Below are 26017 nucleotides of genomic sequence, written 5' to 3'. Positions count from 1 at the left end.
AAAAATGAAAACCTGTTCCCTTCTAGTGTTGTTCATATTAGGATTTGATCATATATTTCATCTGCTATATCTAAGGATCATAAAGCAGAACATGCCTCTTTTGTTCACTTGATATTTCACACAATTTATGGTTTTTGGTTTCATTCTTTTTTTCAGAAACCCCCTTTAAAAAAAAAAAACATTGGCTCCACCCTGGGCACCGTATGAAGAGAGTCTGTATACTGACGTTTTAATACTTTAATAAAGCACCCGCGTCTAGAAGTGAATCGGAAAACAACATGAACCCCAACTAGAAACTCTGCACCTCCGGTCTGTGGTTTTATTTCCCCAAATCATTTTACACTACAGTCTGTTTTTCTGCTAAGAACTGGCTTCTTCAGGAGCTGAAAACACGAACTTAGCTTAGTAAGCATCTCACTGTGCCCACTGAGCCGTACAGGACGACAGCTGAGCTGCTCTGTGTGTGTCTGCTTTCATATGTGTGTGTGAACGAATTGGTAGAGATAGAGATCAGGGAGAAAAGTTTCTGGTTATAAATCTACTATATATATATATATATATATATATATATATATATATATATATATATATATATATATATATATATTAGTGCTGTCAATCGATTAAATTTTTTTAATCGCGATTAATCGCATCAATGCCTGAGTTAACTCGCGATTAATCGCATTTTAATCGCAAATTTTTTTTCTGATTGAAAATCATTGAAATACTCTCGATGACATACAAAAAATACATACAGGCTAGGTTTGTGCCAACGTTCTTTTTTTTTTATGAAAACAGGTCACAGACACTGATTTATGCCATAGAAACATATGGCAAGAAGATGGGGAGGCATGTAGCAAAAAATAACAAATATGTAGCCAAAAAAAAGGCCCTGAAAACAGGCTGATGTAAAAGACAGTCTTTACAGTTAATACAGTCTTTTGAACAAAGACAAGCATTTTACCCTACTGCTATAAAATGTAGTACAGTTAACATTAGATGTTAATTAACCAAGATAATAATGAACAATTTTCAATCAATACATAAAAATCAATTGACCGACATCACTAGATGGAGGTAGTCTATGCTCTAGAAAGTTACTTTTCAGCCTCTTAACAAAAATGAGAACACACACACACACACACACCCACACACAGACACACCCTCCCACCCACCCACACACACACACACACACACACACACACACACACACACACACACACACACACACACACACACACACACACACACGATACCGACCTGTGGCGTACACAGACAGCAAGTGTGCCGTAGCAGATTCCATTTCACCTCAGTAATCTGTTTTCTCAGCGTATTTCAGGTTGCTACTAGTTACCAGACACTCAACTTGTTTGTTGGTGGTGGGGCTTAAAGAAAAGGCACTAGCGTCACCCAGTGTATGAGCGTCTTTTTCCCTTGAGGAGCTCCGCTCTAGAAGCCTATGAGAAATGCATAGACTGGGGGAAAATAGCCCCGCCTTTCCGCAGGCTGCAGCGGGATGTACTTGGAAAATTTTACCATAAAACCACATAGCGTTAATCTCGCGTTAAAAAAATTATCGCAGTTAAAATGGCCTCGCGTTAACGCGATAATAACGCGATAATTTTGACAGCACTAATATATATATATATATATCTTCAAGTTTGGGGGTCACTGCCCCAAGTGCCCCAATGACCACGGGTACCACTGATGCCTTGACCTTCCAGGTTTCCTCCAGCTCTTCTCTGAGCCCCTGGTATTTCTATAGATTTTCATGTTCTTTTTTCCTGATGTTGTCGTCACTTGGTATTGCTATGTCAACCACAATTGCTTCCCTCTACTCTTTGTCCACCATCACAATGTCAGGTTGGTTTGCCATTACCATTCGTCTGTATCTGGAAGTCCCACAGGATCTTGGCTCGGTCATTCTCTACCACCTTTGGAGGCGTTTCCCACTTTGACCTTGGGGTTTCCAGCCCATATTCTGCACAGATGTACCTGTACAATATTCCAGCCACAGCAATGCAATGTTTAAAAGGATATTTTTTAATGTTTCAACTATAAACCCGCTTCTCCTGAACTTTAGTCCTACTTTTGCCACAGTGTGAGTGACTGGTGTTAGAATAATTGTATATAAATGTATCTGTGTAGTGTTATCATGCATAAAGCTGTGTGCTATGTGCATGTTTTCATAGCCACCTTTTGTGAAGTATACTGTGATTCGTGGACTTGCTTTTGGGGAGGTTGTGGTTGATTTACGAGCAGCACTCAACCTGCTGAACTTTGGTGAACAGCTTCAACAGCTTAAACTTTGACTGAACCCTGAGATTTGGAGGACATGTTTACTGAGACTGCAAGTCTGAGTTCCTTGTCCCCCCCCATGTTTTAGGTGCTTAGACCTGACACTGGATAGAGTTTTGCTTTGGACCGTCCTCTGGCCTGATTCCAGAGAGATGCTCCCTCACCTTACGGTACAGTCTGGTCCAGCGGGCGAACAGGGCGTGCTTGCAGAGGCGTGGTTGCGTCCCCGAATCCCATCGCCGTCCCGTCGCTGTGTTGATCACCTCCAGCTGCGGGTCGCCCACAGTCCAGTTGACGCTGACGCACGTGGCCTTCCCCTGCTGCTGGTACTCAGCGTTGCTCAACCCTGCGTACATCAAAAACAAACAATTTAAGTGAGAAGGTAACTTTCATAGCAGCCAAATACGGATCACTCAGGGAAGAAAATGTAGAAACTCTGCAGACTCCTCAGCTTTGTTGGTTCATCTAACCTTCCTCCACCTTTCATTCCCTTTCTCCCTGAGGATAACGGCTCTTGTTACGTTTTGCCACCCTGCAAAAAGTGGACCTGTGAGTTAAACTGTGTCACTGCAGAGCTTTGATACACGCCTAGAGAGAAAGAAAAGATGGAAAAAAGGAAGGCTATCAATCAAGCACCCCCTGCGTTCCTGCTGTTGTACGTCAGCCGGTCTGTGTTCCTGCAGCGCACAGTTCTGGGGACACGCTGTCTCTGCGACGAATATGAACGCCATTGATAAAGATCAGCAGCTACACCTGAACCGGGCTGTCACGGTGTTCTCTGAAATAATATCCTTGACAACAAAGCATAGAACAGGAGAAATGTTGAGTGGATGTTCTCATTGGGTTCTAGTTAGACAATTAGCGCTGATGGTGGACTGGGGAACAAATTACCTTTCTAAGGTGAACAACATGGGGCTGACACAATTATTTAATCACTGAAGTTAGCAGCCATGATAGGGAGTAGATTTTTGTACCTTTTATGGTTTCAGTGACTGGCATGTTTGCATTTAGGAAAACTAAAGAAAAACTTCAGCAAAGACTTTCAGCGATTTTACTTGTTAAGCAAATAACATTAGCAACATTTGCACTCTTAAAAAAATCTCCTGACTTTTTTAATTTACTTTTTTTTGGGGGGAGGGGCGGGGGGTCTCATTGTCCGGCACCCAGGAAGCAGTCTGAAGTCTGCCACTCTGACTATTGCTCAAGGAGACCGAATGGCAGCCTGAACCTCTGGGACCCAAGTGCAATGCTTTAACCACTAGGCCACCGCCTCCACATATCTCCTGTCTTATGTTTATCACTTACAGTCGTCAAGGCATCAGGTATGGGTCAAAGCCGATACTCGCTTCTTTCAATTGCATAACAGAGTCCAGTTAAGGGCTCTTAGCTCTTGCTGCTGAAATATTATCCATCCCTGTCAGAAATGAAGGTAAATCCTTTCTTTGGGACGTCTGTACTGGTGGGGCATCAATATCTCTTTATATTCCAAGCTTAAAGTAAGACACCGCTTCACTCGTATCCAAAAATATATTTGGAATACCAAATAAATCAAACAAAAACATTTAATTATACTCACCTGTTTGTGTATGGGATCGAAGTTTAGATAATTTTCAGAAATGACATCAATATGAAAATAATTGCTTACAGCAAGTTTTAATTTAGGCCGTTTAAAATAAGAGCACTGATAAACAAAGGTATAGTGGAGGATCTTAGCGAATTTTTGAAAAGACCCGCCCTCTCCACTTAAAAAGAAATAAATGTACATGCATAACCCTGTAGCTGCGCCTGAGAGGGAACGCCTGTTATATACGTGCGAGATCTTGCACAAGCCCGTTTCTCGTCAAGCGCGCTCTGTTTAAGAGTTGCTGTTTGCATCACTCATGCAAGCTTACGTTCCAAAACAAGATTTCCAAATTTTTTCACTATGTCAGACTCACCACTGGTAAGTGAAAATGAGGACGAGCACATAGGACGGCTTTAGGTAAACATATCACAAGAATGATTCACAATTAGGAGGACCACTTATTTTGATGATCCACCCAGAAAAACAACTTGTTTTTCATGATTAAAGTTTTTCTTTTTAAATCTTTTTTATTTATAATCCACCTAAATATGCAATAATTGCACAATAAAAGTATAATAATCCAATATACCTTTAAGTATAAATAGTCAAATGAATTTCCTGACCCCCTTTCTTAATACATAACAATTGATTTTTCAGTCTGCCTTTAACATGAGCAGCTGGAGATGCAGATATTTCCAATATTCTGCTCCGGGTCAGACAGTCTGAGAAGCTGTGTAGAAGCTCTGTCCCAGATTGTTATTATTTGTTTTTTACCAAGATAAAAAATACAAACAAACGTATATTTATAACATAACATACATACATAAAATTTTAAAGTTAAGAGTTCAATGCTTATTACTAGATTTTAAAATCTTAAATCAAGAAATCCTATTAAGTAAAACCATGTTGCTGCATGGATGGATCAATTTAATCTGGTTTCAGTTGCTTTTCCTTAAAATTTAGTTTAGTTTCTTGATTTTAAACTCCCTTTTTCACAGCGCACTCCATGTAGAGTACACCCCAGATTGTTGCTTTCTTCCAGACTCCCCACTTGAAGTATGAGAAATTGTTTTAAAGTCACTGCTTCTTTTCTATCTTCCATGTCGAAAAGTTAAACGATAGAATAGCAGGAATATGCTCACCTGTATTTCCTTACAGCTAATGTTAAAAGCATGGCACCTCGTCGCCCATTCATTTCTCACCTTCACAAAAGAAGAGCTGCAAGGATTTCAGTTTGATTTCCAACCCAGTTATTTATTATTACGCAGAGTAAGCGTAGACCTCTTTTTTATTTCTTTTTTTTAGCAGGCGGTGTCTTTGACCGGTTAGCAACAAATGCCTCTGATCTCATCATCTGACAGGCAGCTTGTTATAACACAAAAACCAGAACTACAATGCCTCAGCACATGCCTGCAGATCATCTCCCCCCATTTCCACGCTCATCTCCTCCATCCTCACTCTTCCATTCACCAGCCTCACCTCGTCTTTCTCCTCCGCTCCACGGAGCTGGATGAATCACCTGCCACAGGAACAATCCTCTGAGTCTCTTATTACCCATCTTTCTCCTCTCTTGAGCAGATGCACCTCTTTGAACAAAAGAGCCCCCTATCCATCCTGCCTTCTTCTCTTCCCTCTCGCTCCATTCATGGCTCATTTCATCCATTCAATGGCCTTGACTCCTGTGTTTCTGTAATAGCCAATTTGATTTTTCCTTCAATGAAGACTTGATCAATGTCTCCTTTGGGAGGATGCTTGGCAGAACGAGAGAAGCTGAATGGGAGCATCTGCGTAAAGGATTTATTTTTAACATGCATGTATCTTCTTATTTGATACTACAGGTAGGAGCTAGCTGTGAGTCCCAGGAGGGTGAAACAGAAAATTTCATGAAAACTGTACATTTTCAATGAGTGTGTTAAGTTGAGGATTAGGAATGAGAATTTTTCTCAAGGCGATGAAGTTAAAGGGCCACTAAACGCCTTCAGGGAGCCACAGGGTTTCACCGCAGAGCAGCAGGATCGTGAATTTATGATTGATTGTTGTTTAAAGCGGACTTTGATTGAGGCTCGCCCTTTAATGAAAGTAAAAATCAAAAATTCATGTAGCTCCTGTGCGACTACTTACGTGACATTAGAATTTAATGAGTAATTGATTTTAATCAATGTTTTCATTTCCTCCTAAAACAAAAAAAAGAAGTTCAAAAGTCTTATGATGTTTTCCAATGAGCCTGTTTTTTTTTAAATAATAAAAACCAAACAAAACAAGTCCAAGTTCAGCAATCTGAATCAAACATTAATAACTCTGAATAATCATTAATAAGGCTGCTGCTTTGATTCGTTTAATCCCCCCAGAAAAAAACAAAGTCCTTTTTTTGTTTGTCGAACCGTCAAGGACGAGCCGGTCGGTCTATCGATGTGTTTGGAGTTGGGCCCCCAGGGCCCAGATGGAGCTGCTTTGGCTGTTTGCGATAAGACTGGCCCCAGCGGCCTCCTATGGGTTCCTCTGGGGGCCGTGGTTTTAAATAAACCTGGAAACACGTAAGCTGGGGAACTCATTAGAGTCAATATGGGGGCAATGGAGGAGAATAGAGGAAGGTGAGATAGGTGTGTGGACATCTGAATGCAAGCAAACATCTGTCCTTCCCCTCCAGCACAGCCACCCCCTCCCTTTCTCCCTGTCTGGGGCTCCCTTCACATCCAATGGCGGACTGATAAGAGGTCTGATTACATTGATTTGACGTAGGGCTGTCTCCACTGTCTGTCCATCTCCTTCCCCTCCTTTACTCCTCCGCTCTTCAATAGCCTTTTGCCACTCAAAGCATAAGAAGTGCAAAGATCCGACCGCTCCAGACACTTGGGGAGCAGAATCGTTTAAAACATGTCAAAGAGGAGAGAACCCAAAGAAACAGGAAGGCTTCCCATGTTACAAAAATAAGATAAAGAAAACAACAAAAAAACTGTTTTATCAGTCAAATTTACAGTTATCAAGGTCATTTTTATTAATTTTTTTTGCATGGTTTGAGAATTAGGATAAAACAGTCATGCGGTTTTAGATGTTATAATGTTAATGTTTTAACCCTTGATTAATTGATTTATTTTTATTTTTTTATTTGTAAGGGACAGTGTACATTAAAAACCATTCCTGCAAATGCACCAGAATTAGCCAAAAGGCTATTTTTTAATCTGTTGTCCCTGGACAGATCATAAAATTGTCTACCTAAAAAAAAACACAGCAGTAAGCATGCTACAATGTAAAATACACATATAAAAAGAAATAAAAACAGCTATAACTCCTGAAAACTGATTTAAAAATACAGAATAAGTGTTCCCTGGACTACAGAGGTTCATAAAATATAATAAAACATTTACTGGTCAAAACTTGAAGTATTGTTTTTCTCACAATCTAAAGACCCTCTAAACGACTAACATAAGAGCGCAAAAGTACAGTGGAGTGCAAAGAGCATGTAAATACAAGATTTCAGAGCAAATTTAAAAGCTCTTGCATACTCAAAAAATAAACTAGTAAACCAAGGGCGTAGGTTTGATCTCAACTTTTTTAGGGACACTATAGGTCTTAAGTTGAATTGGTCCGATGTCATTGGTCCTACTCATTATGCATACTCCTATTTTTTTATTTTATTTTTTATGCATCAGGGCGCATTTCGTTTAAAGAGAAAACAGCATTTTTGCTACATTTATACAAATTTTATAAGCACTACACACACAAGATGCTGTTTATCAATGTTTGAAGCATCAGTGGCTCGGAATGATTTAAAACTCTTTGAAAAGGGTTACATTTGAACTCACCAGTGACCTCAATGGAAGGTAAATATGTGCCTCTTTAACCAATTATAGTCTAAATATGTCAGTTGTTTATGTATTTATCCGAAATTTCCTTTTGAAGAAATAGAATTGTGCAGAGGTAAACAGAGGTAAAACCAATTCTTATTTTTTAATATATATATGCTGATATTCGGTTGTCAAACAAAGAAAAATAACATATTCAAGGGACTTTAAATAGATTTATTGTATTTACATAGGCGCAGGAACTATAAGGGGTACTGACACTGCGCATTTAAATTATTACCTTTAATATACAAGTTGTGATAAAAGAAGCAACTGCTGCCACAACACTGTATTGTAAACTATAAACATGTTGTTCCCATAGAATTATTGGTAGGGACAAGTAGGTCGGGCCAAAATTTACTATGGTCTCTATGCAAACCTACGCCCATGTAGTAAACACAACAATGAGACATGACGAAGTCATTTAGAATGTTTTTAGAGCATAAAAAGTAGTGTATAGGATTTCCTAAAAGCGCGCGCCTGCGAGTTCACGAGCCTACGGAAACCGCGGCAGACCAAACCAGATGAAAGTGCGCATTCAGCTCGGCAAAGAACTCATGCTCTTCCTCAACACTGAAGTCCTCAGACATTTTTCTTTCGTTGTTTCTTTCTTTGCACAGGTAAACAGCACATTTCTTCTTCTACGCTTGCATTATTGGCAGAGTAGACGCTGAATGCGCACTTTCGTCTGGTTTGGTCTGCCGCGGTTTCCGTAGACTCTTGAACGCGCTTTTAGGAAATCCTATACACTACTGTTTATGCTCTAAAAACATTCTAAATGACTTCGTTTCGAGTAAATTATGGACGCTACCCACTCAGGACACTTGGAATACATTGGACGAGCAGTATGGAGGAATATTGACACGTTTTTTGTGGACTTTTATGGACCTTTCTGCCTCGGGCGCCATAGACCTCCATTATTTGAATGTCAGCAGACAGCAAGAAGCCTCCCAGATCTCCAGATGCATTTGAGATATCAAAAAAGTACTCCAGAGTGTTGTTCAGCATGGGGGTGAGTAGAAAATGAAGGCTAATCATGTTTTGGGTGTACTATTCCTTTAAGCAAATTTTCATCATGGTCTGTTGGTACTTAAAAAAATAAAAACCCTCAAAATAATTTCTTTCATCGAGATATTTCCTTTCTTTGTTGTTGGATTTGTTGCTGCACCATCTTGTTCTTGGACAAAATAAATACTTTTTCATGATTGACACTGTTGCCAGAAGTTATACAACTAAGAAAATTAAATACAAGGAAGTTATCATTCAGAATGGTAGATTAAATGTTCCTTTAATATGGTAGTGCAGCAACCTGCATAACGTTTAAAGCATCTGTCCTTAACATTTCTTTTACTTTTATACTTTAAGTAGTTTTAAAATGTTTACTTTTATAGATTTACTTGAGTAAAAAACTGACTTTGATACTCTAACTTCTAAACAGTAGGATTTATACTTCTACTTGAGTAATAAACATGAATACTTTTGACACCTCTGAGACCAGAACCTTAGTAAAATCATAAATGCAACGCTAACAGAAGCTCGCTATCATGAAGTGTTTCCCATTATTTCGTTGCTAAGGGTGTAATTAACAGACATTAGTTTGTAATGATTGCCGTTTCTCAATTCATAAGAAGTATGGACTCAAAAAATTCTAATATTGTGTCCTCGCCAAGTATTTTATTGAGAAGAACACAGGAAAGTGTGGACTCTTGGAGAACCGGAGCATACAGCATAAATATGGGTCAACTGGAACAGATGCGTACTCGTGACGTTACCACACCCTTGACTCTTCTAGAGCTGCATTTCACCTTCTATTATTAATAGTCTCTAGATAATAAAACATTCTTACTTTTTTTCATTTAGTGGGGGAATAATAATTAACAGAGTCAGATTAACACAAATCAAATGAACATTTTGACAAATAAAACAAAAAAAATCGCCATCAGAGCCAGCTATACTTCACACAAGGCTATGCTGAGAGAGAACTGCTGCAGGCGGGCTGCGGTTTGGATTATTTTTTTTAATTACGCATTAAAAATAAATGGGCCACATAGTGACGCTTTAACCCTTTATAGGGCAAGTTACTATTTTTGATCACTTGCATAGGTCTAGAAGCATAAGATCTATATCCAGCCATTCAGCAAAGATATCGCTACATGGCTGTACTTCTTATTTTGGCGTTTGTCCAATTAGAAAAGTCCTTGAATGATATGTTACCTACTGGAAATTAAGCAAAAAAGAAAAAAAAAAGGTAAAAAGCTAATTGAAAAGTTAAAAAGTTAGTAAGCCTAGTCAAAAATTATATTTAGGTTTATAAAAAAAATATAAGTGCCAGTATCAGCATTAATGCCTCTAAGGTTATGTTGGACAAAAATAAAATGTATTTCTTTTACTTTTTATTTCTTATAGAAGCACTTTTGTTTTATTTTTCTTAAACTATTAAGGAAAGTTGGCGTTTCTTGTTATTACACATTTTTGCCATCAAATATCCATATTTTTTTAATGTTCCAAAGGTAATAAGGTCTTGTCCTGGATTCCAATAACACTGTTGAATATTGATTTTCTGAGTGCCCTGTTAAGGGTTAAAGTATAATATTCTCGCCTCAAATGATCTTAAAACGTACTTTTATTGAACAACAACAACAGAAAAAAGATCTTTTAACTTTCAGTGGAGCGCTCCATCGGTCTGTGACAGTGTACGTCACTTCCGCAAAAGCGCAATTCATTTAGGGTAGTTAGCGGCATTTCTGTGGTGAAGAGACAGCAGCAACAAACAAAAGAAAACTAACAGAGAGCAGACGTGTTCTAGTTGCTTCTTTGGAAATAATGGGACACTGGTGCTGCGTCAAAGGATGCAACAGTAATTCTAAACAGAAAACAGCAGATGGGGCCTTACGGTTTTTCGTATTCCCCACTTGGAAAAAAAATACGGACCGCAGACAGAGGACTTAACAAAGAGGCGTCGGGCTCCGTGGGTCGCTGCTGTAAGAAGGAAAGACATCACGTTTCATAAAATATCTCCTCATGTTCGTGTTTGCTCTCGGCATTTTCACAAAGGTAAGTCCTTATAAATATACACTAATAGAAATCAACACGCTGAAATGGTTTGCTTATAAAGTTGCAGGAGTTCATGTAAACCTACTGAAACATGCTGTGGAAGAGAAGCGGAAAGTTTGTTTTATTTCTTTTTTAGACCGCTAAAATTTAATAAATAATGCATTATCTGTATATAATCATTTACACAATCTGCAATACAAATATATTTTTTTATGAATAAATATATATAAATACAGTGTACATATAAAAACACTGTACATATAAAAACACTGTACATACCCACTCGTCAGCCAACTCAGTGCATTTATTCATCCTGTGCAATCTACTTAAGTTTATTTATTATAATCCTTTGTTCGTCCTGTAAGCTTTTCAGTTTATTTATTTACCTCTGGCCTTACTAATCCGATGTACTTGTGCTTTTTCGGTATAGCAAATTTCCCCACTGTGGGAAACATAAGCATATCTTATTTTATAACACATCTAATCTAATGGGCTCTGTTATTAAGGTGCTTTATATAGTGTTTTGAATAGATGTGTAAAACACTCAACCTTTCATCTACTTTGCAGGTCAACCCGCATATGAGATGATGGAGACTGACCCAGACTGGGCTCCATCCCTGCATCTGGGCCACACTGACATCAAACCAACAGACACAGACCGCTCTTTAAGACGTGGTTATCGGGAACAGCTGAAAAAGAATGCCCTGCAAGCAACTGAAACGGGGCTCCATCAGGCTGATGAAATCCTTCAGCGACAGGATGAAGTAACACATGAGGCGACAGAGAACCCTAACCAGCAACAGACTGACACGCAGAAGGCTGCTGAAAACGTTGGCCGGCCAAACACCAAGGATGACACAGAAGGTGGTCGTCAGGAAGGACAGACAGAATGTAACCTGTGTGTGCTCAGGTGTGCAGAGATGAACCGTCTTTTGGAAGAAAACAGAGAGCTGCAGCGTGAACTTGATGAGCTGCAGATCTCTGATTGCTTCTTTGGAGACAGTAATGAAAAAGTCCAGTACTATACGGGTCTACCAAACTTGGCAACCTTTATGGCTTTGTTTAATTTTCTGCTGCCTCTCATGTCTGCTCAAAATAAAATTCTCAGTCCATTTCAAATGCTCTGTTAACCTTCATGCGTCTGAGATTGGATCTGCCCTCAAAACACCTTGCTATCTCTTCCGTGTTTCACCAAAGACAGTGTACAGAACATTCAATGAAATGGTGTCATTTTTATATGCAAATCTAAAGCGTGCAATTGTGTGGCCAGATAGAGTCACCTTGCACAAAATTATGCCTCATCAGTTTGTGGAGGCCTTTGGACATAGTCACAGTGATTATTGACTGTTTTGAAATTTTCACAGAGAAACCAGCTAATAAATGAATGCCAGATCAAGTACTGTTTCAACTTTATTCTTCTTTTTTTATTCTTCTTTTCACACAAATAGAATTTTGCTTTTCTTAAAGTTACTTTTGAAAAATAACAGCAAAACAAATATAAGTTTCACCATCACTTCAAATATTAATGTTTTCTGAAGTTGTAAAAATGTGTGTACAATAAAGAGTGGATTTGAAATTTGAAACAAGTGTTGTTATTATCTTTTCAATCAAGCAGAGGATTTATGAAAATGCAATACAAAATCTCAAATACATAAATAATGCAGAACAGTGCAAAGCTTCAAATGTTTTACTTTGTCTTCCTCCCTCGTATATAGCAGATTGCTCTTTAGATTAAATTAGAAGATTTTCATTTTCCCTGGACTTGTTTTCACTGTGGTCTTCCTTAGAGATATGACCTAACAGGTGATATCTGTAAAGAAGACTGCAGATCCCAGTGAAAATAGGCCTGGATAAAGTGAACAGCAAATACAGTGTGCAACTTATCAATGTGCAAAAATTATGACAAGTTTTTTCATTCAGTCTGATGAGCAGCACAAACTGCTCTAATAACTGCAGCTATCTGTGCAACTGCCCACAACATCTGCCTTGTCACTATAATAATAATATATTATATCGTTCCCTAGCAGCTTTAGAAAGTTTGTCTGGGTAGGGTATCCGTTCAGTTTTCTTGTTCTTTTCCATTTAACTGATAATCCTCACTGCTGGCAGCGCTCTCCTCTTGTTTTCTTCTGTTTTGTTTTTCTTCCGCTCACCACAAAAATGGCGCTAGGGGGCGTGTCAGTCACGTGTCTGACAAAGACCGATTGAAAGCTGCTACTGCCGCAGTGCATGCTGGGAATGCAGCTGTCAATCTCAAGAGCGGACAAGTTTGCTCTGATGCATGCTGGGTAAAGAGGGAGGGGACTTCCGAACAACATCCGGGGACTTAGACCGTTCTCGGTCTGCTGTTCTTGTGAATTGGAACAGTACTAGGGCTGATGATGTTTCACAAATACACGAGAACGCACAAGTACATATATTGAGAAATGGCCAATGTCTATGTTTTGGTCCCATATGAAGTTATCATTGTCTCCCCCTAGTGGTGTGGAGCATTTCTACTATGGTAGTTTGCAGCTTTTCTAACTGATTTTGCTACTTGTTTTATTTTTTTCTTTTCACGTGTTTAGTGTGTTTGTCTTAATTTTGTGTTTGCTAATCTAACTTTTGAGTTTACTGGTCTAATTTCCGAGTTTGAAGGACCTTTAAAATACAGTACTACCATACTTTTTATTTTTCAGAGCAAAAACTCACTTTCAGTCAGATAACCACTTTTAATTCCTGATGTTTAATGGGGAGTGTTTATTTACGCCTTTAATTGCAGCCATAACTAATACAAGCATAGTTTGGAAAAATGAATTGTAGAACATATTTGATTTTTTTTCATATCCTTACAGTGCCTCTGACATGATTTAATGTGTTTCCCTGTTTGTGAATGTCACTGCCTTTGTTCTTATCAATGATCCCCAGAAACCAAACGTGCCCTACATCTCTCTGCTCGTCTGCCACACCACCTCTCTGACTGGCCTAGATCTGAAGTGATGGCTGACGCTGTCTCTACAAGTTGGGTGTCATTCAGATCGTCTGCCAGCATTCATCTTTCCCACAAACAGAAGCCCCGGGTCTCGGCGGAGGCCGGGACGCTGACGTGCCAGACGACATCTAAGCTGTTGCTTTTCAGGCTTGGAACAATGTCAGTGTGGAGCGGCAGTGGAACTTGAGTTTGTGAAGTGTCTGTGGGCTGAGTGTAAGAAAAAAAATCTGAAGTGGTGCGTTTGGCTTTGAGATGATGAATCTTTTAACATATTGTATACATGTAGGCTTAGATCTCTGCGTGATTCAAAATCTTAAGGCTGGGAGAGAGCAGAAAGTTGGCACTAGTTTATCAACTACTCCTGTGGATCTGAACAGGTACTGCCTCAGTAACAAGTTTGTTCAAGTATAATGCCCTACCAAAACATGAAGAAATATTAATTATTTTTCATATTTTCTTCTTAAAAAGGCTTTAAAGCTTGCTTGACACCTTTATTAGTTACAGATGTTTTTATTGTGATAATCTTCTTTATTTTGTTTTTTAATTTATAAAAAACTTAGCTGACTACGTATTTGGTGGATTTGTCTGTAGATCCTAGTTTTCCAGATTTCACCCAAAATTTGAAGCAACATCTTTGTTTTTCGTTTCAGTAGAGGCTTGGTCTAAAAAAAGTGGGGCTTGTGGGAAATAAATGCACTCAAACACAACAAAAGAGGGCAGTCACACGGCCTCACTAGATCAATCCAATCCGGTGCCTAAATCTGACCAACCGCCAAAGGCACCACGCATTACAGTATAAACCAAACAGAATCAACGTAAGGCAAGACTTGACGTCTCTAACAATCTTCTACACACACAACAGTACCAACATTTAAACCCAGTAGATGTCCTCCTTCTTCCTGGACGTTAACTTACCCAATTTTGTTCACTGTTGAGTCGCTGTTTCTCCTTCAGATTCCTAGTTAATATCATTTCCTGTATCTATTGCTAAGCTGTGCACATTTTATTGACCGGTTCCCTTCCCCCCCTTTGGGATCATGTCCCCCCTTTTTTAATCCCACAACATTTTTTAAAGCTATTTAAATTATAGTAGTATATTAACCAAAAAGTGATAAAAATACAGCAGTTGATTCTTCACAACAATATAATACAGTCAATTAGGACGTACATAGAGTTAATGCATGTTTTATGGGGTAGAGTTAGTCTCTGCTGTCATTTAGAAGTTTATATGTAATTAAAAATAAATTGCTCAACTAATTTAATGTATGTGTTACGTAGAACCATAAATTAATTTAAACTGCACAAATGTGTAAATACGTACATATTTATATATGGATATTAACCATAAATATGTCTGATCAGCTAGGTACACAAAATAATGTGCATTGACTGGAAATAAATGTTTTACGTATCTCAAACTAAGCTTGAGTAAAACCTTTCACAGTGCTGCTTTAAAGACCTGAAGATGCAAAAGATGCAAAATATAAAAATTACTTGGACATCCATGCTGGAAAAAGGAAAATCTCAGAGTTTTTACTCAAGTTTAAAGATTTGAGGTCCACATACTGTTTGGAAATGACTCAATAGTACATTGTTAAGTTAGAAAAAGTAAATTGTTCAGAGTTTAAATTCATTGAGTATTCAGGCTATCTCATCCAGACAGAGTTCTGGTTAGTGAGCCTATTTAAAAAGTGTGAACTTCTCTTTAAAACTTTCCCTTTAAAGAAAAATCTGTAACTAGAACTGGAATGAGGAACTGGAAAGAGAAAAAAATCAAACCATCACCATTTGTTTAGTAGTCAAAACCACACCAACCAAGACCAAGGAGTACGGAGACAAGGCCAAGAACATAAGGGGCCCAGACCAAATGCAAGACCATATAAAGTCTTGTTTTGGTCCCTGCCTCTAAATGTCTTGGTATTTTCTTTGTCTCTGCTTTTTAAAGATCTAGGTCTTGTCTAGGTCTCTACCCCCAATGATGTAAGTCTTGTCTTGGTCTCATCCGCTAAAGGTCTAGGTCTTGGTTTCTACCCCCAATGATATAGGTCTTGTCTTGGTCTCATCCGCTAAAGGTCTAGGTCTGGGTTTCTACCCCCAATGATATAGGTCTTGTCTTGGTCTCTGCCTATAAAGGTCTACTGTTGGTCTTGATCTCAACCCCCAATGATATAGGTCTTGTCTTGGTCTCTGCCTCTAAAGGTCTAAGTCTTGTTTTGGTCTCAGGCTCTAAACGTCTTTGTCTTGGTCTCTGCCTCTAAAGGTCTACAGTAGGTCTTGGTCTCTACCCCCAATGATATAGGTCTTGTCTTGGTCTCTGCCTCTAAAGGTCTAAGTCTTGTTTTGGTCTCAGGCTCTAAACGTCTTTGTCTTGGTCTCAGGCTCTAAATGTCTTTGCCTTGTCCACGCCTCCGTACTCCTTGGTCTTGGTTGATGTGGTCTTGACAACAACACTAATTACCATTAAACAATTTCCAACCCTATTGGGATGATGGCGTTTCTAAACCTGGTCTATCTCTGTTTGGCTCTGACAGCACCCTGGAGAGAAATATCAACACCTTTGTTTATAGATGTTGGACTGACTGTGACTGTCTGGATGTGCTTTCTTCATCCTCTGACATGGGAGCTGGCTTGGAGCTCTTCTGCCTGGCTGTGTGTTTCCTGGACGTGGCCGCCTTTTATAGTTGCCTTTGGTATCTCTGCTTTTCTCTGTATCTCTGCTTCTGTCTCCTTGAACCCCAGTCGGCCTCGACAGATGGCCGCTCACACTGAGCCTGGTTCTGCTGGAGGTTTCTTCCTGTTAAAAGGGTGTTTTTCCTCCCCACTGTCGCTACAAGCATGCTTAGTGTCTTAGTGTGAGGGAATGCCTTCAAGTCAATAAGTCGACGCAATCAAGTGGTTTTCCTTAGATAGAAAACTTTGAATTAATTTGACTGTATGATCCAATGAATTGCAAAGTGCCTTGAGATGACATTTAGAACTAGTCTGTGGTTTTGCAAACAGGATAAAAAATGTTGTTTTTAACAAAAGCATAGCCTTCTTCTAAGCAGATTCAAAAGAGAGGTCAAATAAAAGTGAGCCATACCACTAAGTAGGGGTTGGCTGCGTCTGTATGTGGTGGGCAGAGGGCCCAGGCGTTCCTGCCGCTGGTTCAGAACTCGGCACAGATGGCCCGTGTGGCGCAGGCTGCCGACGGTAATGCTGTGCAGGTACACAGGCTCCACAAAGTGGCTCAGCAAGGCCCCCTGCAGGCCCAAGATGTTCCACCTGAGAGACGGGGAAGCAGAAAGACAGGGAGGGAAAAAAAAAGAAAGATGAGGCCTAGTCAGGAGGAGAGATAGGACTGGCTGGTGGAAAAAGACAGACAGACTGATGTGAGAGCTTCAGTGACAGGTAGAGACAATTTGATCATTATCTTGATGTGGGACGTGATGAATCACAGCCACTGGGTCGTCAGCACTAACACTTACAAAAACACACACATCCTCTTCCCTCAGATACGAACCATCATCGGCAACAACAACACAGCCAAAGGTCAGTACATCAGCACTCATTACATGGAGCAACACATTACCATGTGTGCATTCATCAGTGCCACGGAGGTTAATGCACTGCAGGAGAGTTACGTTGATTGCTCAGTGTGAGGGCCAATCACCTTCAGGTTTGCTTAGGAAGCCTCAAAATCGCTGCGGGGATAATCCTACCTGCCGCACTGACACAAAGCTCTGCAGCCAGCTGGTCATGTGCCACCTAGCGTGGAAAAACCCCTCTATTTAACCAATAGATGTCAATTTGAGGGTGAAAAATGATAATTAGTTTAATACCGTTCCTGGCATTTATCCGGGTAGATGTGCTGTTTACCTGAGCTTCTTACATTATGCTTCTAATATTTACATCATTGTTCTTTTTGTTCATCGATGTATTTTTTCTTGAAAGCAATTATAGTGCCTGCTTGTCTTTTTCTCTTTTTTTTCCTCCTTCCCTCCCCAACATTTGCTGGCTTAATAATCACTCATTACAGATACTTTTGCTTCCCAAGCAGTCAATTAACATCAACGGCTTTCTGGGAATCACTAAACGGCTGCATGCCTGCATCCGCTTTACCTACAATCTGTCGCTAAGATCTGCCTTTCCCTCTCAAACAGAAAAAAAAGGAGCTTTGTTCAGCAGGCAGCTCCCTAAACGTACAGATCCTAAGTGCACTGACGACTTAAAATAAAAAAAAAAAAGATAAAGTTTGGCCTGAAATATTAATTTACTCCGAAAGCAACACCGTGAATTGGAGACATCTTCTAATCTCATGCAAGAAAAGACAGCCATCTGGCTCGGGAAGAGACCTTTTTCCTTCCCTCTCCGCATCCATCCTTTCCTCTCTCCTCCAGTAAATGCCGACCCATTAAAGTAATGTGTTCATCTGCATAAAACTGCAGTGAAATTGAGAAATATCATCGTTATATGAAAGCCATTTAGGCCCCTCAATTAAATCCAGCTGTCGCCTTCAAATCAAATATTTGCAAAGCGTCTTCGCCGGGCAGCGCTTAAAACAACAAAGCGATGATCGTCGGTCGAGGCGGTGATAACTGTCATGGAGGATGTTTATGATAAGAGCAAGGATCCTAATATCCCCTTTGGTCAAAGCTGGAACAACTATAATAAAGTGCAGGAAGTAAAGGGAGTGAGGAAATAAAAAAGTAATGGGAGGTTGCACAATGAGTGGGACAGAGGACAAAAAGAGTATCCAGGGGATCACTTTAAGACTGCAGCAGAGAGCGGGGAGTGTGCAGCCCTAAGCTGCTCTCAGTTCTGCCCTCCTCTCCTGACCTTGATAAACCGCTCCTCGGTGACCCACTCACTTTAACGGCAGCCACTGATCATTTACAGCGTTTAAAACAAAAAAGGAAGCTGCGGAGCAAGAGGAGCACGTCTGCCGTCTTCTCCTGGCAGGAAGGAGGGTAAAGGGTGGATGGGAGGGATAAAAAGGCAGGATGTCCCCTCTACCTCCTCCGTCACTCTATTTTTTGTCCAGTAATTGCTTTCACCCTTGTTGGTGACCTGGCTAGATTTAATCACACCGTCCCCAACCCTGGCCAACTGAATCCAATTGGTCAAATTAACAGCGGCTACACAGGAGAGGGGTTCACCTCGTGCTTTCACCCGCCTTCTAGCTGCTGCCTGCTTCTTCCTCTCTGTTTCTCTAACACTCACACACGTTATGGGCTGCTATCCTTATGAGGACTTTAAATTGACCATTCATTTCTAACCCAGGCATAACCCAGATCCTCACCCTAACCCCTCACATATCAGAGGTTTACAGTTACTAAGTACTTTAATTTTGTCACATTACTAAAGTAATTTTTTTGAGGAGCTGTACTCCATCGGGTATTCCAAAAATTTGTTAAAAAACAATCCACTGGACTTTCTTTCCAAGTTTGAAGACGTTTTGCTTCCCATCCAGGAAGCTTTTTCAATTCAAAATGTCAGGAATAGCGTTGAGTTTGAGGTTTTATACAGTAGCCCATCAAAACCTTGTTTTTGTTTTGAAACCATGCAAATTGACACTGACAAAGGGGTCCATCCCTTTGGATTGGGGGTCGTTTGGGTTCTTTTGTTAGCCTGTGATGCCCCATACTTGTCTATGCATCCGAAAGAGGGGGTCGTTAAAGGGAATTGTCAGCCTGGCTGAATAGGCGGGGTCTTCTGCTCTCCTGTACAGGGGGTGGGGTTGCGATGATAATGGGAATAATCAACTGAATTGCTGCATTGAGTTGTTTTTGAATATATAGCCCGGTATGGATTTTATATGTCCAGTTTTTCAAAAAAAAAAAAAAGTAGTGGGCACAGCTTATAGTGAGGTGCACTCTATAGTCTGGGAAAAACTCTACTTCTTCATTTAGAATCTGAAACATTCCTCATTTCTACAAATTAATTGAGCCATTTCTACAAATTAAAGTATGATCAATATTTATAATGAAAGGATTTAATTATGTGGAACCATTAGAGAACTGCTCTCTATTTGTCCTGGTCCAATCTCCTTACTGGTTGGTGGCAATATTGCACCACATTGTTGTTTGCAAAGATTTAAAATCTAAAATAGTTATTTAAGATCTTAAATCTGTGCAAGCTATTTTTACTGCTACAATTCTTCAACATATTGACCTAAAAGCTGACAAACCCAAGTTACTCCTAAATCATTCTGTGTTATTAGTGGAAAAAACTTAGTAAAATTTTTTGTTTTGCTTCTAAGTTATTTTAACATCAAGGCTGTTTAGTTTTTGTTCATCCTCAACCGAGCTTACAGCACAGCCATTCCATTTGTGTTAATCTTATTTCAGGTCTTCAACAAATTTTGCCTCTATTGTTTTTATCAAAGGGAGGTAAAGGGACAAACAAAAAACAAACAAACAAACAAACAAACAAAAAACCCAGTTTTTCTCACTTCTTTGTATGGAAAAAAAAGTGTTACTTTTACTTGACCAATTATTAGGAACAACAATAAGTTATTTTCTCATCAGCAACTTTCACTTTTACCAAAATAATTTTCTGATATATTCACTTCATGCTTTTTTACCTTTATACACCCCAGCCCATTACCAATACATTCCTAATACAACCCAACAAGCAAACCTTTCCTCACTGGTCCTCACAACAATAAAATTGGCCTTAAAATTGTCATAAAATAAGCAATACATGTTAACTCACTCTGTTGCAGGTCAACTCTGGCCATATATATACTTCAGGTACCAAAATGATATTTAATATAGGGAAAAAACTATCTTTACCTAGCTAGATAAGTAATGATATTCACTATGACTAGACTATAAATGTGGACTATAAATTATTATTTTATTTTACTGAGATTTTTAAGTATGGAAGATACAGTAAAACCAAAAATGTCCAGTTAAGAATATTTTTTGAGTCATCTACTTGTTAAACTGGATGCAAGCTTAAGTATAGCATTAGAACAAAGTGGGTAAAGTGCGGCCATTAGTCATATAAATCATAAAAAGTGAGTGAAGAGTTGACGGTAAAACAAAGACTGCACTCGTTAATTAGAATAGGATTACTAAATTCAGACACATATGGGAAATCAATACAAGCACTACCTTGACTAGCATGCTTCCTTAACGCATACGCAGAGAAATGGATTAGGTAAATATCAGACAAATCTCTGCTTGGCTTTTATAAAGCCTAATTCAAAATACCCCAGTCTAGTAAATCTCTGCTCTTTATAAGAAAGGTAATCTTCTAATAAAGTTAACCTTTCCGTCACTCAGTTTACCTTTCTTTGCTTAAACGGAGAAGAAATTTCATGGATGATTTAATGCAGACGTTTCTTTCTTTCTTCTTTCTTTCTTCCTCCCCTTCTTCCTTTCTTTTTTTCCCCCTTTCTTCCTTCCTTCCTCCCTGTCTGTCTATCCGTCTTTCCTTCCTTCCTCCCTGTCTGTCTGTCTATCCGCCCTTCCTTCTTCCTTCCTTCCTTTCTCCCTGTCTGTCTGTCCTTCCTTCCTTCTTCCTTCCTTCCTGCCTGTCTGTCCTTCCTTCCTTCCTCCCTGTCTATCTATCCGTCTTTCCTGCCTTCCTCCCTGTCTGTCCGTCCTTCCTTCTTCCTTCCTTCCTGTCTCCCTGTCTGTCTATCCCTCTTTCCTTCCTTCCTCCCTGTCTGTCCGTCCTTCCTTCTTCCTTCCTTCCTGTCTCCCTGTCTGTCTATCCCTCTTTCCTTCCTTTCCCCCCTATCTGTCTGTCTTTCTGTCCATCCTTCCTTTCTCCCTGTCTGTCTGTCTTTCTGTCCTTCCTTCCTTCCTTCCTTACTTACCTACCAAAGTGCCCCAATGTGTAAAAATATAAAAAAATAGATTGTAATTTTGTCATAATTTCAAATGGATAGAAGTATACAGAGTAGTTATCTGTATTCCAGTATTCCAAGTATAACCCAATGTAAATAAACTTTCCTTTAGACTCACTGATTTAAGATGAAAAAAACAAAACAAAGTTCTGTGTGTGAAATAAAAATAACCTTTAGAATGTGTATATAGCAGTAACCTGAAAATCAGTTTTGTTATATTTTATCATCACACTGTCTTGAGTCAATAGTTCATAAAATAAATGTTATTTATGTGCCTGTGATGTCCCTTTCTATTTAGGGACAAAACATAAGTGATCTATTAGTTGCCCCTCCTGGTCAATAATCATTAGTGGAATTATGTTATATAGATATTATGTTATTCTTATACATTTTTCAAAGTTCCACATTTGTGTGACAATTTTTTCTATAATCTCTTTTGCTGCTGTAAAGACCAGAATTTACCCATTGTGGGACAATAAAGGGATGTTCTATTTTCTATTTCTATTCTATTATATAGAGCCTCAGTTTAACTTATAGTTTCAGGCATCTGACATGCTGATGTGAGTAAATCTACTTTATGGCAGACAGCATTGATTAAGTAACATCACTTGGTTACTACGAAAAATCCGAGTCACAGTGGCAGTGATTCTACAACATTGGTACACATGGGAGTAAACATGGCATATGAGTCATGGCGTTCATGTAAATAATTTTTTGAAATGTCCCAAAAAACATTAAATTCAGTGTCCAGCACATTGGATCAGTCCATTTGTTGCACATGTTCAGAAAGGTCCACACAAACAGCAGCAAACCATTTGAAAACAAACGGTGATAAAAGCAGTGTTCCCAACTTAGCGCGTTTGTTGCTATATTTCTCCAGCACTTTAATTTCAAAAAAGCACCAAATCCAACCACTTTTTTTCTGTCAGGGGAGACTTCGGCAACAACATCTAAAAGCAGCGAACTCTGCTCTCCAGAGCAATCAGATTGGTAACCCCGCCTCCTGCTCTCCTCTATCTTGTCTGCTGTCATGATTCATGCAGCCATTATTTCATATAAATGAAAAAATGGAGAACAGATAAGCAGATCATGGCCTGTCTACAGTGAAAAGAAGGACTGGGTTATTTACTTTTGCCTTCGCCTTTTCGCAAACACAGGAAGGAGCAATCAGCTAAGTTAGAATGGGCTTAGAGAATGGAAAAAAATCTTTCATTCCTTGTGAGATAGCATGAAAAGTCAGCTGAGCACATTGCCAATATGAAAAGAAAAAGGGAGAAAAGAAAACATAGTGAGGAAAAAAACAAAAAAAGGGATAAGAAGAGAGGGACAAGACGTAGAACAAACAATGTAGGTCTATTCTATAAAAATTTCTGTATCTGTATAACAGGTCTGTTTTATGTGTTGTCTTCTCAATTCCAAGGGCCCTATGCCTGTTTTTGCCTAGGGCCGCAAATATCCTAAATCCGCCCCTGATCATCAGGTGTGCAGTAGACATAAAATAAGAAACAGCAGGCCTACAATGACTGTAGAGAGTTTAGTCAGGAATTCATATAACAACTATAGTAAAAGGTCTAGGTTGTAGCCCTAATGGGTCCTACTCACAGGTTTAAAGAGTTTCCAACCAAATGGTTTATGCTGCAGAACTGACCTGGTGATCTTGTCAGTGCAGGACATGGTGATGAGTTGTTCCCCTTGCAGGATGCCATCCCACGTCTGGACAGGCCCTCGGCATGGCAAAGGAACCGTCCCTTCGCCAGACTCGATTTTGGTCCGCAGGTGGCTTCGATGCTTCCTCATTAGATGTCTGCTGCTGTGTACTTTAAATGAGGAAAAAGAGAAGAGGCCCGTTTAAATAAATGCTCTTTGAATGGAGCTAGGATCTTGTTTATTCAAATGCCTGCTTGGGTTTTGCTGTTTGTGAGAGAAAAAGACTTGATTTAATTGAGACTCTAAGATGCTAATGCCACATGATTCAAATCTGCATTCAGGATGAATGCGACATTATAGGCTAGTATTTAGATTTTAACAGTGTTCTAAAATACATAAAATGAGTAGATTCCAGTGAGTGTTGTTTCTTATTTGCATGTTCTTGGCCTAATATAATGATGTTTACATGTTCCTGTTTTCAATCCATCCATTTTCTGACACGCTAAATCCCAAGTGGGATCGCGAGGGGTGGGGTCCAGCTGTCTATGGGCGAGAGGCGGCGTACACCTTGGTGCAAGGTTGCCAGTCCATCACAAGGCAACACAGAGACAAACAGGACAAACAACCATTCACCTAAGGAGAATTTAGACAAGCCAATTAATCTAACTGTGGGAGGAAGTTGGAGTACCCAGAGAGGACCCACACATGCTCAGGGAGAACATACAAACTCCATGCAGAAAGACCCCGGGCCGGGAATTGAACCCGCACCTTGCTACCCACTGTGCCACTGAGCAGCCCTTGTTCCTGTTTTAGGAGCCTGAATAGTCCACCATCCGTTTAAAGACAGGTTATCAAAGGCTACGTTCACACTGCAGACCTTGATGCTCAATTCCGATTTTTTTTGTGAAATCCGATTTTTTTTGCGTGGCCGTTCATATTTCAAAATACAGTGGGGCAAAAAAGTATTTAGTCAGCCACAAATAGTGCAATAGTTGAGATAGTTCTCCCACTCAAAAAGATGAGAGAGGCCGGTAATTTTCATCATAGATATACCTCAACTATGAGAGACAAAATGAGAAAAAAAATCCAGAAAATCACATTGTCTGATTTTTAAAGAATTTATTTGCAAAATATGGTGAAAAATAAGTATTTGGTCAGTTACAAACAAGCAAGATTCCTGGCTCTCACAGACCTGTAACTTCTTCTGTAAGAGGCTCCTCTGTCCTCCACTTGTTACCTTCATTAATGGCACCTGTTTGAACCCGTTATCAGTATAAAAGACACCTGTCCACAACCTTAACCTCAGTCACACTCTAAACTCCACCATGGCCAAAACTAGAGAGCTGTCAAAGGACACCCAAAACAAAATTATAGACCTGCACCAGGCTGGGAAGTCTGAATCTGCAATAGGTAAACAGCTTGGTGTGAAGAAATCAGCTGTGGGATCAATTATTAGAAAATGGAAAACATACAAGATGTTGGGAGCTGGAGAAGTACCACCTTCCTCCAGCAGAGTCCGCCGTGGATCCTCCTGAGCCGAGCCTCCTGCACAGCTGTGGCTCATTCCATCATCAGAGGATCCACAGTATTTAAGCTGTCTTCAGACCTTGCCTCAACGCCGCAGTGTTGATCCAGTTGGTTAGCACCTAAGCCTAGTATCTCTGAGAACCTTTGTTGACTCTTGAATCCAGACTGGATTCTAACCTTTGTCTCTGTTTTCCAGGAAACCTGTTTTTCTCCTGTGAAGCTCTGGAAGAGCTTAACCTGCCGAGCCTGCCCTCTGAGCCAAACCTGAAGTCCCTCTCTGGATTCCCATGCAGCTCTGGATTAAGAGCTGGAAACTCAAAAGCCAAGGTCAGCTCACTTTCAAGAAGTAAGACGCTGAAGCAGCTAACGGACTCTGCTGAATAAACTATCTCCGGACCCAACAGTTTCCCTCTCAAGGCTTTAACCAAGAACCCTCAAGGTACGAATCAGAAACAGTCTGAATAAAACTCCTTTGAGCAAACGCTAACTGAACTGTCTCCCACGCAGACTCCAGTGAACCAGTTCCCCAGGCCTGAACCAGAACCAGTGATTAACTCTGTGCTTGTGTCAATAAACTTTGTTAAACCTTTTACTTCAGTTTCCGTCTCCGTGGTGTTCTGCATTATTGGGTCTCACTAGTGAACCCATCATGACAGAACACTGCGGCCACACACAGGGCCCAGCAGATCACCTCACTCGTCGATTGGAAGAGCAGGAGGCCCAACTGCATGGACACGCTCTGGCTCTTCGTGAGTTAAATACTCACATTGAAATGCAAAACCAAGTGCTCCAAGGCTATGCTAACTATATGAGCAATGCTAATGCCACAGCGACAGCGCAACCATTTCCGGGTCCAGTTCCACTTCTGAGGTCACCAGCAGTGACGTCATCAGAGTTCCGCCCAAGCCTACCTGAAAAATTCTCTGGAAATATGAAAGACTGCAAGGGATTTTTGTTTCAATGCCGTTTAATCTTTCAGAACTCTCCTGGCAGTTTTTCCACGGACTTTAAAAAGATAACCTTCATTCTTTCCCAATTGACAGGAAGAGCCCTGGAGTGGGCTCAGGCCAGGTTTGCCTCCGATGAAAGCCTTGATTGCCGATACTCTGAGTTTATTTCTGAATTTTCTCAGGTATTCAACCAAGAAACTGATCAAACCATTGACTCTCGTGCTCTTTTCAACCTTAAACAGGGAAATTCCTCAGTGGCGGAGTTCTCCATTAACTTCCAGGTTAAAGCGGCAGCTTCCGGATGGAATCAAGCGCTCTGAAGGG

At 39.9% G+C, this 26017-nt stretch overlaps 1 protein-coding gene across 2 annotated transcripts in view; it reads right to left on the bottom strand.

Annotated features, from left to right (window-relative positions):
* The window catches only part of adarb2 (adenosine deaminase RNA specific B2 (inactive)), a 303296-nt gene that overhangs the window by 6564 nt on the left and 270715 nt on the right, over positions 1-26017 (bottom strand). For both annotated transcript variants that reach the window (XM_038292043.1, XM_038292044.1), the window contains exons 7-9: positions 23218-23386; positions 16812-16993; positions 2463-2644 (exon numbers count right to left, since the gene is read on the bottom strand). In XM_038292043.1, coding sequence (XP_038147971.1) covers positions 2463-2644; positions 16812-16993; positions 23218-23386 — 533 coding nt within the window. The remainder of the gene's footprint in view (positions 1-2462; positions 2645-16811; positions 16994-23217; positions 23387-26017) is intronic.

This window comes from Cyprinodon tularosa, unplaced genomic scaffold (genome assembly GCF_016077235.1).
Source record: "Cyprinodon tularosa strain WSP-4 unplaced genomic scaffold, ASM1607723v1 ctg306, whole genome shotgun sequence".
NCBI classification, from domain to species: domain Eukaryota; kingdom Metazoa; phylum Chordata; class Actinopteri; order Cyprinodontiformes; family Cyprinodontidae; genus Cyprinodon; species Cyprinodon tularosa.
Note: the sequence above shows the minus strand (reverse complement) of the source record. Positions and strands in the feature narration are given on the sequence as shown.